Source organism: Hemicordylus capensis, chromosome 3 (genome assembly GCF_027244095.1).
Source record: "Hemicordylus capensis ecotype Gifberg chromosome 3, rHemCap1.1.pri, whole genome shotgun sequence".
NCBI classification, from domain to species: Eukaryota; Metazoa; Chordata; class Lepidosauria; order Squamata; family Cordylidae; genus Hemicordylus; species Hemicordylus capensis.
Genome location: NC_069659.1, coordinates 348,967,433 through 348,985,120, shown reverse-complemented (window position 1 = coordinate 348,985,120; position 17,688 = coordinate 348,967,433). Strand labels below are relative to the sequence as shown.

The 17,688-nt window shown below is 49.8% G+C and overlaps 1 protein-coding gene across 8 annotated transcripts in view; it reads left to right on the top strand.

The window, feature by feature from the left end:
* The window catches only part of FAM131A (family with sequence similarity 131 member A), an 88,094-nt gene that overhangs the window by 63,540 nt on the left and 6,866 nt on the right, over positions 1 to 17,688 (top strand). For all 8 annotated transcript variants that reach the window (XM_053310360.1, XM_053310358.1, XM_053310357.1 and 5 more), the window contains 2 exons: positions 1,408 to 1,590; positions 14,657 to 14,791. In XM_053310360.1, the coding sequence (XP_053166335.1) occupies positions 1,408 to 1,590; positions 14,657 to 14,791 (318 nt within the window). The remainder of the gene's footprint in view (positions 1 to 1,407; positions 1,591 to 14,656; positions 14,792 to 17,688) is intronic.

Below are 17,688 nucleotides of genomic sequence, written 5' to 3'. Positions count from 1 at the left end.
TCAGGGACATATTTTCAGGAGCCAAAGTGGCCTGCAGAGGGAAGGGGGGATTGGCAAAAATTGCCCCTCTCTTGTTGTACGTGCAGAATGGTGGTCTGGAGGTCACAGACTGTCTCTGGGGGACCTGGATTTTGTTTGTGGGATGAAGAGTCTCATCTGAAAGGGGCTAGAGGGGTTGTCTCAATGGCTTGGGACCAAGGTATTTAAGAGGACAACTTCTTCTTCATGAACTCTCCCGCCTATTAAGATCATCCAAGGAAGTCCAGTTGTGGTTGCCACCAGCTTGTTTGGTGGCAACTTGAAACCAGACCTTTTCTAGAGTTGCCCCAGGACTCTGGAACGTGCTTCCTAATGAAATTAGAGTTTCCCCATTCTCTGAATGTTTCTAAGAAGTGCCTGAAACCATATCTCTTTAGCTAGGCCTTTGGTCTTATCATTTTAAAGCTTCGGGTTTTAGAGTTTTTATTTCTATTTTTAATTTTTTTTTTATTGTGTCAATGTTTTAATGGTTTTTAGATTGTGAACTGCCCAGGGACTTTTTCGTATGGGCCAGTATAGAAATGTAATAAAAAAGAAAGAAAGAAAGAAAGAAAGAGAAAATCTGGGGAAGTCTGGTCACAGTTGTGACCAGGTTGGTTGGTGGCAACTCAAAACCGGGCCTTTTTTAGAATTGCCTCTGGACTTTGGAACACTTTAGCAGGGTGAGCGGGGAGAGCAGACAAAACCCGCTCTCCCCGCTCATGAGCAGGGAGGGAGCCGTGGGCGGCCGGATCGGCCACCCACACGATTGCCGGCTCCATGACAGAGCCGGTGGGGGCTGAGGTCGATCGGCCCCCGGAAGGTCCAGCATGGGCATGCTGGCGAGACCCCCGGAGCCGGCTTTTCGCCTCCCTTCCGGGGGGGTCTCCTCGTGAGTAACCGTGGTGCGAAGCCGCACCGCAGCTACTCACGCTTATCAAAACCAGGTTTGCAGAGCGCTTGCTCTGCGAACCTGGTTTAAGGGCAGGGGTACTTAGGTGGGTTACCCGCCTAGGAACCACCAGGCTCGTAGCCGAGCCCAGTGATTCACACGATGGGGCCTCCGCTAGCCCGATTTTGCCCCATGGTGTGAATAGCCTCACTTTCTAACAAAACTAGAGCCTCCCCTCCTCTCGATGTTTTTAAGAAAGACCTGGAGACATACCTGTTTAGTAGGGCTTTTCATTTATAGTTTAAAAGTTTTAAGTTTTATCTGTATTTTAAACTGTTTTAATTGTGTCAATGTTATAATTGTTGGGTTTTAAGAATGTGAACCGCCCAGGGACTTGCAGATGGAGCAGTATAAAAATGTGTTAAGTCAATAAAGTGGGATGGGCTTGGTGTGTCCTGACCACTTCCAGATACCTAACCTCCCTGTGCTCTATGCAGGTATTTCGCAGGTGGTGAAGGACCATGTGACGAAGCCCACCGCCATGGCCCAGGGTAGAGTAGCTCACCTCATCGAGTGGAAGGGATGGTGCAAGCCCGTGGACTCCCCTCTCGCTCTGGAAAGCACCTTCAACTCCTATTCGGACCTCAGTGAAGGAGAGCAGGAGGCCAGGTTTGCTGCAGGTAGGACCTACGAGGGAGGGCAAAGCAAGCAGGAAGGATGGGGTGGTATTTCAGAAGGCAGATTATTATCATTATCATCATTATTAGATGTGCTGTGATGTGTGGTGTTTTGGTTTGGGAGCAGGGTTGTGTCAGCTGAGAGAAAAGGTGCTTTCTTCATCTGAGGAAGGGAAACTCTCTCACACACCCCGGGTTGCTCACCCTCCTGGACTGGACTGGAATCTCCAGGAATTAGCATCAACCTCCAGGTTGAAAGCAAGCGTGGAGATTTTAATAGCTTGATACTGGGAATGGTGGGGGGTGGGTTTAGGATCTACAGGAATAGCATCAGTCAGAGTGAGCAACCCTGCACTCAGCCTCTAAACCTTTGCAAGCCAGGGGCATCTCCTAGTAGTTGGAGCCAGTGTGGTGTAGTGGTTTAGAGTGCTGGACTAGGACCAGGGAGACTTGAGTTCAAATCCCCATTCAGCCATGAAACTCAGTGGGTGACTCTGAGCCAATCACTTATCTTTCGGCCTAGCCTACCTTGCAGGGCTGTTGTGGGGATGAACACCATAATCACTTAGACCACTCTGGGCTCCTTGGAGGAAGAGCGGGACATAAATGTAAAAATAAATATATCTGGAAACGGAGTCTCTGCCAAACAGCAGTGAAGGGATGGGGAGAAGGGCACTGAGTGGAGGGAAAGTGCTTAACCCTTTCCATTCTGGCTATTGCCACGGCTGGCAGAAAAGTGGCAGACTTCAGCACAAGCGATGATCTTTGCTATTTTCCAAGCTGGCGGGTGGGGTGGGGGGGCACTTTAGCAAAAACACTTCAATATGAGAGCCATCTCCCACTGTGCGCACAATACTGCGCTTGTCTCAGTGCCGCAGGGCCCTTTAAGAGAGACGGGAGCCCTCCCTCTCAAGCGCTCTGGGAGGAAAGCGCTGGGAAGAGGGCCACGCACACCTGCCAAGACCGAGCTCGAGAGGGCTTCGTTCCCCTTAAAGGAGCCTCCCTGGCCCTGGGCTCGACAGCACTGCATATCGTGGGAATGGTTGCTTCTGCAGGGTGCCGGCAGCAGGCCCGCGCAGAGTATTCTGCTTTGGCCAAAGCTTTACAGGGGCCCAAAAAGCAATTCGGGCGGGAGTTGTGCTTAGGGTGGATGGGGGCCGCCACTGCCCAGCCGGGGCCTTACAGTGAAGAACGCGGCTGGCAGGACGCAATCGCAACCCACCCGCCCACACAGGAAGGTTTCCCCGCTGGGACGCCCAGTGCTTGCAAATGACTTGGGGATGCCGCGGGAGCGGGGGAGTGTTGGGGGCCTCTCCTTGGTCCGCTGGTGGTTTGGCAAGCGCTGCCTCGTCGCCCCCCACCCCGCCCAGCCCACCTCTCCTCGGGAGAGGCCGGCTCTGTCCTTTGCAGGCGCGGAGCCGAGCACCAGGCCAGCCGCTGAGTCACCGAAGGATGATCCGGGGAGCCAGGGAAACGGAGCCAGCGAGGGAGTCATGCACGCCCTCCTTCCCCGCCCTCTCCACCGGAGGAGCCTGCGGGCGTGCTCGCTCGCTCGCCTCCACTGAGCCGGAGCCTGCTGTGCTGCGGCACTTCCCGGGCCCAGAGGCAGGCCAAGCGGCAGCCCAGGCGAGAGGAGGGCGCTTGTCCTCCCCGCTGCCCGCGCAGCAGAGCCCCTGCTTGGGAAACAAAAGGCCTGTCTCATGGCATGACTGTCACCCTCCGAGCGCCCGGCCTGCCTGACGGGCTGAGCTGTTCCGAGAACCGCGGAGAGGACGAGCCAGGCACGCGGCAGGAGGGACGCCGACGCGCTGCTGCCACGGCTCCCGAGATCGGCAGCCCTCTCCTGCTGCCTTTGGGCGAGCTAATAGCGCGGGAGGAGGAGCGGGATAGCCAGACTGACCAGTGACCACAGCCCTTCTGTGGAGGAGGAGGGGAGCTGGCCTTGTGGGAGGAGCAAGCATGGATTGTCCGCCCTGGTTTGCATTTGAAGAAGGGGAGACTAATTGTGGGAGCGCTGTAAAATAATCCCCTTCGGGGATGGAGCCGCTCTGGAAGAGCATCTGGGTTCCAAGTTCCCTCCCGGGCGGCATCTCCAAAAGACAGGGCTGAGAGAGAGAGAGAGAGATTCCTGCCTGCAACCTTGGAGAAGCCGCTGCCAGTCTGTGAAGACAATATTGAGCTAGATAGAGCAAGGGTCTGACTCAGTATATGGCAGCTTCCTATGTTCCACTGTACAATAATCCCCTTAGAGGATGGGGCCGCTCTGGGAAGAGCACCTGCAGGCTTGAGTGCAGGAGGTTCCAAGTTCCCTCCCTGGCAGCATCTCCAAGAGAGGGCGAAGACTGAGAATGAGTTCTGCCTGCAGCCTTGGAGAAGCCGCTGCCAGCCGGTGTAGTCAATCCTGAGCTAGATGGATCAAGGGTCTGACTATAAGGCAGCTTCCTGTGTTCCCTATATGCCCCCCCTCCCTCTCTCTCTCTCTCTCCCACCTCACATTTTCTCCCCACACTGGAGGCCCCCCAGCTTGCCATCATTCCCCTAAATAATTGTTCCTTGTCAGTTAATAGCTTCTCCCACCTAATGGCGCAGCAGGGAAATGACTTGACTAGCGAGCCAGAGGTTACCGGTTCGAATCCCCGCTGGTATGTTTCCCAAAAACATTGATCTGCCTGTTCTAGATGGGGTCACACTTCCCCAGAAGGAAGAGGTTTGCAGTCTGGGAGTACTTCTGGATTCACACCTCTCCCTGGTTTCTCAGGTTGAGGCGGTGGCCAGGGGTGCTTTCTATCAGCTCCAGCTGATATGCCAGATGCACCGGTTTCTCGAGATCAAGGACCTCAAAACAGTGGTACATTTGTTGGTAACCTCCAGACTGGACTTCTGTAATGCGCTCTACATGGGGCTGCCTTTGTACGTTGTCCGGAAACTTCAGTTGGTTCAGAACACGGCAGCCAGGTTGGTCTCTGGGTCATCTCGGAAAGACCATGTTACTCCTTTACTGATGGAGTTACACTGGCTGCTAATAGGTTTCCGGACAAAATACAAAGTGCTAGTTATATACAAAGCCCTAAATGGCTTAGGCCCTGGGTATTTAAGAGAGCGTCTTCTTCATTACAAACCCCACCACCCCTTGAGGTCATCTGAGGAGGTCCATCTTCAGTTACCGCCAACTCGTTTGGTGGCTACACAGAGACGGGCCTTCTCGGTGGCTGCCCCGAGATTGTGGAATGTGCTCCCTGCCGAGATACGATCCTCCCCATCTCTGGCAATTTTCAAGAAACACCTGAAAACCCATCTTTTCGCCCAAGCTTTCTCAGCTTCCTAATATTTTTAGGTTTTAAGCTCTGATTTATTTTTAAACTGTTAAATTGTTTTTAAGTTTTTGTATATGTTTTTAACTGGTTTTATGTTGTTGTAAACTACCCAGAGATGAAAGTTTGGGGCGGTGTACAAATTTGATAAATAAAAATAAAATAAATAAATAAATAAACACCTATATCGGGCAGCAGCGATATAGGAAAATACTGAAAGGCATAATCTCATACTGCGCAGGAGGAGGCAATGGTAAACCCCTCCTGTATTCTACCAAAGAAAACCCACAGGGCTCTGTGGTCACCAGGAGTCGAAATCGACTTGTCGGCACGCTTTACTTTAATTGGCTGTCTTAAGGTGCGTGGCGGAGATGGAATAAAGCCACCTGCCAAAGGTGTCTAGCTTCCTGCCCTCTTTATCTGGTGGCATAGAACTGGGGTGAGACCTATATTCAGAGAGAAAGATTCCACGACTATGGAATTAGGTGCTGGAGGAACTTTCCCACCTGTCCGTCCTCCACGTGAACTCTATAAAAAGTTCTCTAGGCGTTTGATGTAGAGAAGCCGGCATGATCTGGTGATTTCCATCAGTGCAGCATTCAAAGGGAGAGAAACTGGCATGTGTATATCCACCTCAGTAAGTTTAAAGAGGTCACCTTAAGTGGCACAGTGGGGAAATGCTTGGCTAACAAGCAGGAGGTTGCCAGTTTGAATCCCCACTGGTACTATATCGGGCAGCAGCGATCTAGGAAGATGCTGAAAGGCATCATCTCAGACTGCGTGGGAGGAGGCAATGGTAAGCCCCTCCTGTATCCTACCAAAGACAACCCCAGGGCTCTGTGGGCGCCAGGAGTCGAAACCGACTTGACAGCACACTTTACCTTTACCCACTGATTATTACAGGAACAAGCATGCCATGCACATCAACACACCTCAGTGCTGCTCTGTGAGCTCTAACACACTCTGAGGCAGTTGCGTAAATAGGCCCACAAAAGTTACTAGTCCACAGGGGGCAGGGGGCAGAACCAACTTCCCTTCCAGTTGATACAAGCAGGTGCATCACCAAAATGGAGCTGAGAGAGACGCCGTGCCTTCAACCTTGGAGAAGCTGCTGCCAGTCTGTGTAGACAAGTGTTTCTCAACTGCTGGTCGGTGAGGCATCACTAATAAAAATCACCCCCCCCCCCCGAGAAAAACAATTTCGGGCCGGCAGGGGCTGCCGGGAGCTCTCCGGGGGCCATTTCCAGATAGCCCTCGCTGCTGGATACCGTTCATGATCCCGGGCCCTGCCCCCTTTGTGCATGACATCATGCGTAGAGGGGCGGGGCCTGGGATCCATGTTGCCCAGGTGAGCTCTGCAGAGCTCATTTCTAGGCAGGCAGCCCTCACTGCTGGATCATGTTCCTTTCACTTCCTCAACATGACCGTTATCCCACAGCGAGGGCTGCCTGGAAATGAGCTCCACAGAGCTCCCTGTAGCAGAGAGAGGCCCCCACCGGCCCAAAATTGTTTTGCGGGGGGGGGGTGTCTGCTCAAAAGTCAAGGAAGCTTCTCCAAAGCTGAAGCCATCTCCAGGCAACGGGCGGCCACTGAGGAGCAGCTCACAGTAAACATTTCCACCAGCGCACCAGCAGATTTCTCCAGGTCATGGCAAGCCAAGGTTATTTGGGTCATGCTCAGGTCAGGTCAGCATCATCGCTGGCACATGACAAACGATGGCACCTCCAGCTTTGCGTGGCTTTGAAGAGGCTGCTGCCAGGAAAGGCACAGCGCAGCAACCTGGCATGCTGTGCGTGCGTGCGGGGCTCTGGTGTGAGTAATCCTTTGCAGCTCGCACCGTCTGGGCTTCTGCAGAGCCATTGGCATTCTCTCTCAGCCAGTTAATCTGCAAATGGAGATCAATACGCAGGGCTGATTCACCCAGTACCCTCCCGGGAAGGGAAAGCAAATTGCCACTCCTTGGCTTTGCCATCCGTCTCATGCAAGTGGAGGGGATGGAGAAACTGTGCCTTTCACAGTTGCTTGCTGCACAGATATTAGAGGTGAAAAGGCTTCCTTCTATGTTGGGATCAAGCATCACCAACTTTTGCTTTCTCCCGGTGACTGACTCTTGCTGGTGTCGATTTTGTGTTTCCTTTTAGACTGTGAGCTCTTTAAAAGTAAATTGTGCTGTCAAGTTGGTGTCGACTCCTGGCGCCGAGAGAGGCCTGTGGTTGTCTTTGGTAGAATACAGGAGGGGTGGACCATTGCTATCTTCCGCACAGTATGAGATGATGCCTTTCAGCATCTTCCTAGAGCGCTGCTGCCTGATATAGGTGTTTAGTCTGGGAAACATACCAGCGGGGATTTGAACCGGCTACCTTCTGCTTGTTAGTCAAGCATTTCCCCACTGCGCCACTTAAGGAGGCTTCTGAGCTCTTTAGGGAAGCCTTTCCTCATTCCTTTTCTTATGTATGCTTCTTTGAGAACTGGTTTTTTGTGGGAAAGTAATCTGTAAGTATTTTAAATAATCAGTGGCTGACCTCCTGCACAGCTTCCACTAGCATAGCTAGGGGCTGTGTTAAAGGGACTCCACCCCTGACAGCTTGCCACAGCTGTTGTTAGCACTGTGGGAGCTGCTGTGTGCTCTTAAAAATGTTAATGCCATTGCACAAGAGTATTCTTGTGCAAACTCTGGAATTGTGCAAATGCAGTTGCACAAACGATGGCCATCGATCACACAACAGTGTTTGCTGGATTCTAGCATTCACACAAGAGCATTCTTGTATCATTGTGTGAACACTTTTTTTAAAAAAGAGCACACAGCAGCTCTCGCGGTGCCAACAACGCTTGTGGGAACGGGAAGCCCTCTGCGACACCCTAAAATATGTCCCTGAGTGTTGCGCAGCCCTCGAGGACATATTTTCAGGTGGCACAGAGGGCTTCCTGAGACAGGAGAGGGAATAAAAAATGGCCACTTTCCTGCCGCAATGGTGCAGTTAGTTGGGAAGTTCTGTTGAGCTGCTCTCCTGCTGCACCGATGCATCCTTCCTTGCTCTGTATGTCAGCCAGTGTCTGGCTTCTGGCTCCACAACCCCCCCCCCGCCTCCGAAAGCTGGTGGCATTTGCCAGAGAGGGGAGCACTTCCTAGTCTTTACCCCTCTTTATTCTGGCTTCCACTACCACTCTGAGCAGATGACTTTCCTCCTGAAATTCCTTCCTCTCTGCCAGGGTTGAGAGTCTCTCCTCTTCTGGATCTGTTGGCCACCCTGCCTCTGTCCCCTTGGATGCGGGGAGGATTGCTACTTGCCTCTTGGCCATTCAGCCACAGTGCAGGCTCTGATTCAGCCTGAGTGCAGCAGGCAACTCTGGGCTAATTACAGTGGCAGGAGCCTGAAGCCGGGAGTGACCGCCTCTCCCTCCACTTCCCAGGAGGTGACGCACACAGGCAGCTGCAGCCCTGAATTAGCCAAACTTGACACCTGTTTAGCAACAGACTTGGCTGCTTGCTGACAAGCAACATTAACAGATATGCAGCTCCATCAATTGTGCATGCTGGATGCTCTGCTGCAGAGTTGGCAGGGACTTGGTGATCAAAGGTTGTTCTGCAACCCAAACCCAGGACCATGTGGGTTTACTTAAGGGGTACTTTGTGTATGCTCAGAGCTACTCTGCTTTCCAGGTACAAAGAGGTGGGACCCAGCTAAAAGATGGAATGGGAAATGCAGGTTTCCGGACCAGATCCTAAGATTTGTTTGTTTGTATCCCACTCTTCCTCCAAGGCACCCAGGTACATGGTTATGTGCATTCGCACAACAACCCTGTGAGGTAGGTTAGACTGAGAGATAAATGACTGCCCCAGAGCTCCTCAATGAGTTCCATGGCTGAACCAGGGATTGAATTCAGGTCTCCCTGAACCTAGTCCAACACTCTAACCACTACACCATGCTAGCTGACATCATTACATTTTTCATTATTACATGTTTATATTGCCTAAGTGCTTGGATTCCAGGCAATCAAGTACAATGAAATCAGAATTAACTTAAAATTAATATTAAAACAAAATTAATGTTATAATTTAAAATTATTTAACCAGTAATTAATATTATTAATTATTAAGTAATATCTGTCTTCAGTTTGGCCTTTAAGGTCTCTCAGTGGTGCATTCATTGCTGCCGTAATTGAGTCCATCCACCTTGCTGCCGGTCGTCCTCTGCTTCTCTTTCTTCATCTTTCTCCAGTATTATGGACTTCTCGAGGGAGTTGGATCTTCGCATAATGTGTCCGAAGTATGATAGTTTGAGCCTGGTCATTTGTGCCTCGAGTGAAAATTCTGGATTGATTTGTTCTATGATCCGTTTGTTTGTTTTCCTGGCTGTCCATGGTATCCTCAAATGTCTTCTCCGGCACCAAAGTTCAAAAGCATCAATGCTTTTTCTATCCTGCTTCTTCAAAGTTCAGCTTTTGCATCCATAGGGTATCACGGGGGAAACCATGGCCCGAACGATTCTAATCTTTGTAGGTGTAGACACGTCACGGCATCTAAAAAGCCTTTCCAAGGCCTTCATTGCTACCCTACCAAGTGCTAGTCTGCAGCGTATTTCTTGACTGCTGGATCCTTTACTGTTGACGGTCGATCCTAAAAAGCAGAAGCTATCCACCACTTCAGTGTGTTTATTGTCAATTCTGAGACTGGTTGCTGTACCCATCATTATTTTTGTTTTCTCGACATTTAGTCGTAGTCCCATTTTTTCACTGTGCTCCTTGACTTTCACTACTAGAGCTTGCAGATCATCCGCATTCTCAGTTATCAGAGTGGTATCATCAGCGTAGCGCAGGTTATTGATGTTTCTTCCTCCAACTTTAAAACCATGCTCATCTTCTTCCAATCCAGCTTCTCTCAGTATATGTTCAGCATATAAATGGAATAAAGAAGGAGAAAGTAGACAGCCTTGTCTTACTCCTTTGCCGATCTGGAACCACTCTGTTTCACCATGTTCCGTCTAGAATAACAACAACAATAAAACCAGTAATTATTTAACACTCCTCTAAAATCTAAACTAGGGTTAACAGAAATTGGGCACAGAGCATCTAAAAAGCTAAGCCTTTCTTCTCACTTTAGCTCCATGCCAAGAAAAGAATCACTCACCAACTTAATTTCTTTCTATTGGACCACTGCTAAAGGCACAGGAGTAGAGCCAGAGAAAAACTTGGCAGCACTACTCTAAACTGGAGTATCGCCTTCCTTTGGGGGGCTCTGGCCTTGAGGACTGGTAACTTCCAAACAATTACTGTGTACTATTGCAGAAAAGGAGCAGCAGAGTTGGGAAATAAGATTAGAAGGAGATTATGAACATCTAACTGGTGATAGATTCCAGCGACCTTAAGTGGGAAATGCTTGACTAACAAGCAGAAGGTTGCCAGTTCAAATCCCCACTGGTACTATATTGGACAGCAGCAATATAGGAAGATGCTGAAAGGCATCATCTCACACTGTGCGGGGGGAGGCAGTGGTAAACCCCTCCTGTTTTACCATTACCAAAGACAACTACAGGGCTCTGTGGGTGCCAGGAGTCGAAATTGACTTGAAGGCACACTTTACCATTACCTGAGCTACGAGGATTGCATGTAAACCCAAGGTTGCCACTTTTTTTTTTTAAACAGGACTCCTGTTGCTTCTTTCACAGTTTCGTAACAGGCAGAAATTCAACATGTAGGTCTTTCTTCATTATTGTGTCTTCATGCTGGGAAAAGCAGTATCAGCTGGACATCTGCATGTTTTGCAGCTGTTAAAGGCCAGGAGGCCTGCCATAAAAAACAGAGGCCTATTCTAGAAATCCCAGGTCCAATTTTCAGAATTCTGATCTTGGAATGACCTACATTAATTTCCATACACAGCTATTAGGAAACCTCAGGGGGGTTACTTCATTCACTATGGTTTCAAGACGTACCTGTAAAATATGATGAATGAATGCCACACACAAGGCCCATTCACACGTTATGTTCAACCCTCGTACAACGAGTGTACAATGTATACAGGAACAGATCTGTACACAGGTACAGTCATTCACATGTTATGTTGAATGCAGGTACAGTAGTACACTTCCTGTCTGTACCATGCATTTGAAGGGCCTGTGTCCAGGTTCTCTTTTAAAATGAACACTGGTACACAGTCATTTATACAAACTCATGTACGGGTATACAGAGATCTGTGCAATTGTGCAGCATAATGTCTGAATCGGGCTACACTTGTTTGCAGATGTATGTATGTGGGGCAGTCCTTTCCTAAGGTGAGGTGAGATGGCCTTATTGCCTCGGGCAGCAAATTATGGGGGTGGCAAAATGCCCCATATCTTGCCACTGTATCTAGGGCTGCCCTATGGGAAAGAGGACACGTCTCTTCTACCTTTGAGAGGCACAAATGAAGGAATTTCAGCGGGGCAGCTTGTCACACAGATTAAAGAAAAGCTGCCCCTGCTGAAATTCTCTCTTTTGTGTTTCTCTTAAAGGTATAGGAGACCTGTTCTTTTTTTCCTCCTGCAGCCCGAAATGGAGCAGCTCTTCAGGACCAAGCTGACCCACACATGCTTTGAAGGAGCTCCTCCCTCACATTCCTTGCAAAGCTTGCAAGAAGCACAAGGAGAAAAGAAGCAGCTGCAGGCCACCTTCCTTTCTCCCTTTCCCTCACACCACCTCCAAAGCTTGCAAACCCTGGTTTTGAAAGGGGACTAGCCAGGGTCATGGGGCAAGGCGACATCTGCGACTTGCCTTAGGTGCCACAATACCATGGGCCACTCCTGTGTCCGTTAGGAACATAGGAAGCTGCCATATACTGAGTCAGACCATTGGTCTATCTAGCTCAGTATTGTTGGCACAGAGTGGTAGCAGCTTCTCCAAGGTTGCAGGCAAGAGTCTCTCTCAACCCTACCTTGGAGATGCTGCCAGGGAGGGAACTTGGAACCTGCATGCAAGCTGTCAGATGCTCTTCCCAGAATGGCCCCATCCTCTAAGGGGAATCTCTTACGGTGCTCATGCATGTAGTCACCCATTCATATGCAACCAGGGCAGATCCTGCTTAGCTAAGGGGACAAGTTATTCTTGCTACCACAAGACCAGCTCTCCTTATACAGGTGCACCCTCACCCAGGGACTGGGGTCAGTTGTGGCACCATGAGTTTATAAAGCAAAGTGTGCCGTCGATTTCGACTCCTGGTACCCATGGAGCCCTGTGGTTTTCTTTTGGTAGATTACAGGAGGGGTTTGCCATTGTATGAGATGATGCCTTTCAGCATCTTCCTATATCACTGCTGCCCGATATAGTACTAGCAGGGATTTGAACTGGCAACCTTCTGCTTGTTAGTCAAGCATTTCCCCGCTGTACCATTAGGTGGATCCCTGAGTTTATACTCCATGGCAAAGTCAGGATGAGTCTGTGAAGGGGCCCTAGTGAACCAGGAACTGACCCAGCCCACGGAATAGCTAGGAGGCTTATCTCCCTCTCTCTTAATTCTCAGTGTTAGAGAGTCACCCAGTGAAACCGACTGGCAGTAGTTTCAAGGCGGGTGAAGGAAATACTTTTTCACACAGTGCTTTGTCAATATATAGACCTCACAATCACAAGAAATGACGACGGCCAGTGGCTTTTAAAGGGGGTTAGACAAATTCATGGGGAATAAGACTTTCAAATGCTTATTAGCAAGGATAGCAAAATGAAGCCTCCATCTTCAGAGGCAGTATACCTCTGACTGCCTGATGCTGGGAACGAATAAGATACAGGATTTCTGCTGCTTTTGTGCCCTGCGTGTAGATTTTTCTGGAGCTGGGGTTTCCTAATCTTGAGTCCACATTTCTTGTTGGATTACAAAACCCAGCATCCCCAGCCACAATGGTATCTGGCCATTGTAGTGGGGGATAATGGGCTTTGTAGTCCAATGGCATTTGGGGGTGTGAGGTTGGCTACCTTGACTGGCCGGTGATGGAAAATGAATGCTAGATTAGATTAACCTTTGGTCTCAGCCAGCAAGGTAGTGCTTATATTCCTTCGACTTTGTGAGGGTATGACAGAGCGGTATAGGGCCTCCTCTTCTCTGGCTCCCTCCCCCTGCCCCTTCAACTTGTTCCTTGCCAATAGCTCCAGAGTCCCATCACCCTGCAGGTTCAAGACCTTACAGAAAAGAAATCCTTATTTTGCAACCACACTTGCAAATTAGGTAGTGCTGTGCTCATTTCCCTCATTTGCACAATTTATCCTGCTCTTAGAATATCGGCAATTGGACTATTTCTCCTGTTGTTCTCTTTCAGCTTGGCCTGGGGTAATAGACTATTTCAGAGTTGCATGTATTTCAAATCAATGAATCTGTGTATGGCAACAAAGGGGCTTTTCTTCTTCTTCTTCTTTTTTCCGCCGGGGGAGGGGGATGTCCCCGGGAGAACTGGGCAACCTGCCTGAATTAATAAGCCAAACAAAGTGTTTTCTGGGGTTTTCTTGGGAGCAGGATTTCCAGATTGCAAGCTGCCTCTCTCCTAAAATCAAGGGCAGGTAACCTCGGCTCTCGAGCCCTTGTTGAACTATGACTCCCATCAGTTTATTGTGTTTGGGGATGATGGGAGTTGTAGTTCAACAACAGCTGGAGAGCTAAGGTTGCCTGCCCCTGCCTTAAATGTCCCAGAGTAGTGGCCGAATATTCTACTGATGGGCCTTACACCCCAGTTCTCCACTGGCCCGTCACCCCCTTCCTGCTGTGGGGAATAGAGCCAGAGTCCTGCAGGCTACAGCAGTCCTTGGAAGAAAAGATTAACTCCGGGACTAGGAACAACACAGCAGCTGAATCCTCTCCCTTGGCCTCAGAATGTAGAAAGCAACAGCCAGAATCTCATTTGCAATCTGGCAGCCCTTAAGTTGCCAGGCCTCAACCCAGAAAGGATGCATTTGCCTTTAAACTCCACCAACGAGGCAAATTTAAAGGTAAAGTGTGCCGTCAAGTCGATTTCGTCTCCTGGCGCCCACAGAGCCCTGTGGGTTTTCCTTGGTAGAATACAGGAGGGGTTTACCATGGCCTCCTCCCGCGCAGTATGAGATGATGCCTTTCAGCATCGTCCTGTATCGCTGCTGCCCGATAGAGTACCAGCGGGGATTTGAACCGTCAACCTTCTGCTTGTTAGTCAAGCATTTCCCCACTGTGCCACTTAAGAGGCGAGGCTAATTTAGGACCCCACTAACCGAGTTTTTCCCTGGCCCTGTTATTGAGCTTCTCCCTCACCTGCTGCATGGCCCACCTGGTATCGTGCCTGGGAGAACGCATGGGAGCAATCCCTTGAATATCTGCCGGTCACACAGCACTCTTAACATTAACACCAGTGCCGCAAATTAAAAGGGAAAGGCAGGTACCCTTCATGAAATCCCCCAGCCTCCACCACTCATAGCCAAATCATGCATGCCCCCTACCCCACCCCCCCGACAACATCCAAACATAGCAGCAAAAGGGACTGCAAGAAGAAGTAGAGAGGCCAAGATCCCTTTTAATTCAAGCACTGGGTAACTCTTTCTCGGGATGTTGTAACTTAGAACGTAAGAAGAGCCCTGCTGGATCAGGCCCAAGAATGCCCATCTAGCCCAGCATCCTGTTTCACACAGTGGCCCACCAGGTGCCTCTGGGGAGCCCACAGGCAAGAGGTATGTCCATGCCCTCTCTCCTGCTGTGGCTCCTCTGCAACGTGATCAGTTGTTTCTGTCAGGCTCCACCTCTCTTCCTCTGATTGACAGCTCTCCCTCTCTCCTAGGCGTAGCTGAGCAATTTGCCATCGCCGAAGCCAAGCTGAGAGCCTGGTCTTCCGTGGATGGGGATGATTCCAACGACGAATCCTACGATGAGGACTTTACCGCCTCCACCCCCACTGACACCACTCAACCAGCTGGTATGTAATTGGATGGTGTATCCCAGGGCTGTTCAACTTCAGCCCTCCTGCAGATGTTGGCCTACAATTCCCATAATTCCTGGATATTGGCCACCGTGGCTGGGGATTATGGGAATTGTTCCAAAACAGCTGGCGGGCTGGAGTTGAGCAGGCTTGGTGTATCCTAAGGGTTCTCGACCTTGGGCCCCCGGATGTTGTTGGACTACAACTCCTACTATCCACAGCCACAAGGCCCTTGTGGAGGGGGGTGATGGGAGTTGTAGTCTAACAAGACCTGGGAACCCAAAGTTGGGAATCCCTGGTATATCCCATTGAATGCAGCAAAGGGAGCCTTGTATGGGTGTTTTGGAGGGGAGCTGGTCTAGGGAGGAGAGCTGATCTTGTGGTAGCAAGCATGAATTGTACCCTTTGCTAAGCAAGGTCTGCCCTGGCTTGAATTTGAATGGGACACACTGTGTGAGCACTGAAAGCGATTCCCCTTAAGAGATGGGGCCGCTCTGGGAAGAACATCTGCACGCTTGCATGCAGAAGGTTCAAAGTTCCCTCCCTGGCAGCATCTCCAAGATAGGGCTGAGAGAGACTCCTGGCTGCAACCTTGGAGAAACCACTGCCAGTCTGGGTAGGCAATACTGTGCTAGATGGACCAAGGGTCTGACTCGGTTTATGGTAGCATCCCCTGTTCCTATGCCAGTTCTAAAATATAGGTTATTTTAAGTCCGTTGATGACAGATGAGTTTAAAACCAGAAGTAACATTGGAAATGTTCCTTTTATTATTATTTTTAAAACAGATGGTGGTGATGGAGTTCAGACCGAGACTCTGGCCTATGAGGTGGGACACGAACTTTCTAACTGCACTCATTTCCCACCAAAAATCCTCCCCAAGTATCTCTTTGCTGCAAATACCCACTTCAGGGTCAAGTAGCCTTTTGTGAGGTTATTTTTAGTGGGAAAACAGCCTGGGTGGAAGTACTAGCCCCCCTCCCCATGTGCTACAATCCTAATCTGATTGTTCCTCCCACTTTAAAAAAAAACAAAACATAAAAGGAAATACTTACTGTTCACTTCTGGTTTTTAGCCGAGAGCAGTTTCTGTCCCAAATCCAGGATGGCAGCTGGATTGAAATGGCTCCCGATAACCATTTCATTCAAGAAAGCCTGGAGCTGGGTCACCCCTACCCTCTCAAACTCATTTCTTTTTCAACCTTTTAATGTTTAAATTCTCTCCCAGGCTGTGGCAAAAACGACACATTCAAATAAGAGGATTTAAATGAAAACGGGGGGGGGGGGGGGAATTAGGGCTCTTCAAAAGGGTCCTGAAATGAACAAGGGAGGGGCTGGAACAAAATGGGACAGGTGCCTCAAAGATGACTGGCGCTCTGGAATACAAATGTTTGGGGTGCACACCCATAATTCTGGGGCTGTGCCCACTTTTGTGAGCAGATTCTGATGTGAGAACCAGCTCAGGCTCAAGTCCCATCTGCCTCAGAGGAATATAGGAAGAGATGCCTTAGACCACCATTGGCCTGTCCAGTTCAGGATTGTCCACACTGACTGGCAGCTGCTCTCTAAGGTTCCAGGCAGGAGTCTCTCCCAGCCCTGTCTGGAGATGCTGCCAGGGACTGAACCTGGGACCTTCTGCATGCAAAGCAGATGCTCTGCCTCTGAGCTACAGCCCCTTAAGAACGTAAGAACAGCCCTGCTGGATCAGGCCCAAGAATGCCCATCTAGTCCAGCATCCTGTTTCACACAGTGGCCCACCAGATGCCTCTGGGAGCCTACAGGCAGGAGTTGAGGGAATGCCCTCTCTCCTGCTGTGACTCCCCTGCAACTGGTACTCAGAGGCATCCTGCCTTGGAGGCTGGAGGTGGCCTGTAGCCCTCTGACTAGTAGCCGATCATAGACCTCTCCTCCATGAAGTGATCCAAACGCCTCTTCAAGCCATCCAGGTTGTTGGCTGTCACCACATCTTGTGGAAGGGAATTCCACAAGTTGATGATGCGTTGTGTGAAAAAGTACTTCCGTTTATTGGTCCTAAATTTCCTGGCAATCAATTTCATGGGATGATCCCTGGTTCTAGTGTTATGGGAGAGGGAGAAGAATTTCTCCCTCCATCCCTCTGTAATCAGGAAACCTTGCCTGTTGGTGTACCGGTCTTGGGTCGTTGTCCTCCTCCGACGAATATTTATATGCCACTCTTCAACCAAAGTTCTCAAAGCGGTTTACATAGAAATATAAATAATACATAAATAAGATGGTCCCCTGTCCCCAAAGGGCTCACAGTCTACAAAGAAACATAAGGTTGACCCCAGCAACAGCTACTGAAGGAATGTTGTGTTGGGGCTGGATAGGACCAGCTGCTCTCCCCCTGCTCAATAAAGAGAATCACCACTTTTAAAAGCTGCCTCAGTTATCAGGGGACTCTGCTTGTCCTTGGCTTGGCACTCAGCACTGCTGGGCCTCCCGAAACTTTGCACCCACATCGAGCCGAACAGCTGGTGCACGTGTGTTGGGCGAAGTGTGTAATCTGCATCCTTCTGCGCACACAAAAGCTCTCCCCCACCCATCCCCTACAATTAACTGCTGGCGAATCTGGACCTATTTGCATATCAAAGCAAGTCAGCCTAGTCTGCCGGTGCAGCATCTAAGGAAAGTTCTAATTACTCTTCTGTATAATTAGAATGAGTGGGCAAGAGAAGGAGGAGGTATGCATGGGAAAGCTACCTCTCTTGGGTTGTGGGAAGAAAACATCACATGGGAGAGGGATCCATGGTCACGGCAGAGAACTGCACGCCCACCACTGAGGGAACTGCCGTGGGCTGTGCTAACCTTTTCATTCATAGATAGATAGATAGATACATACATACATACATATTCTGATTAGAAAGAATTCAGTATAT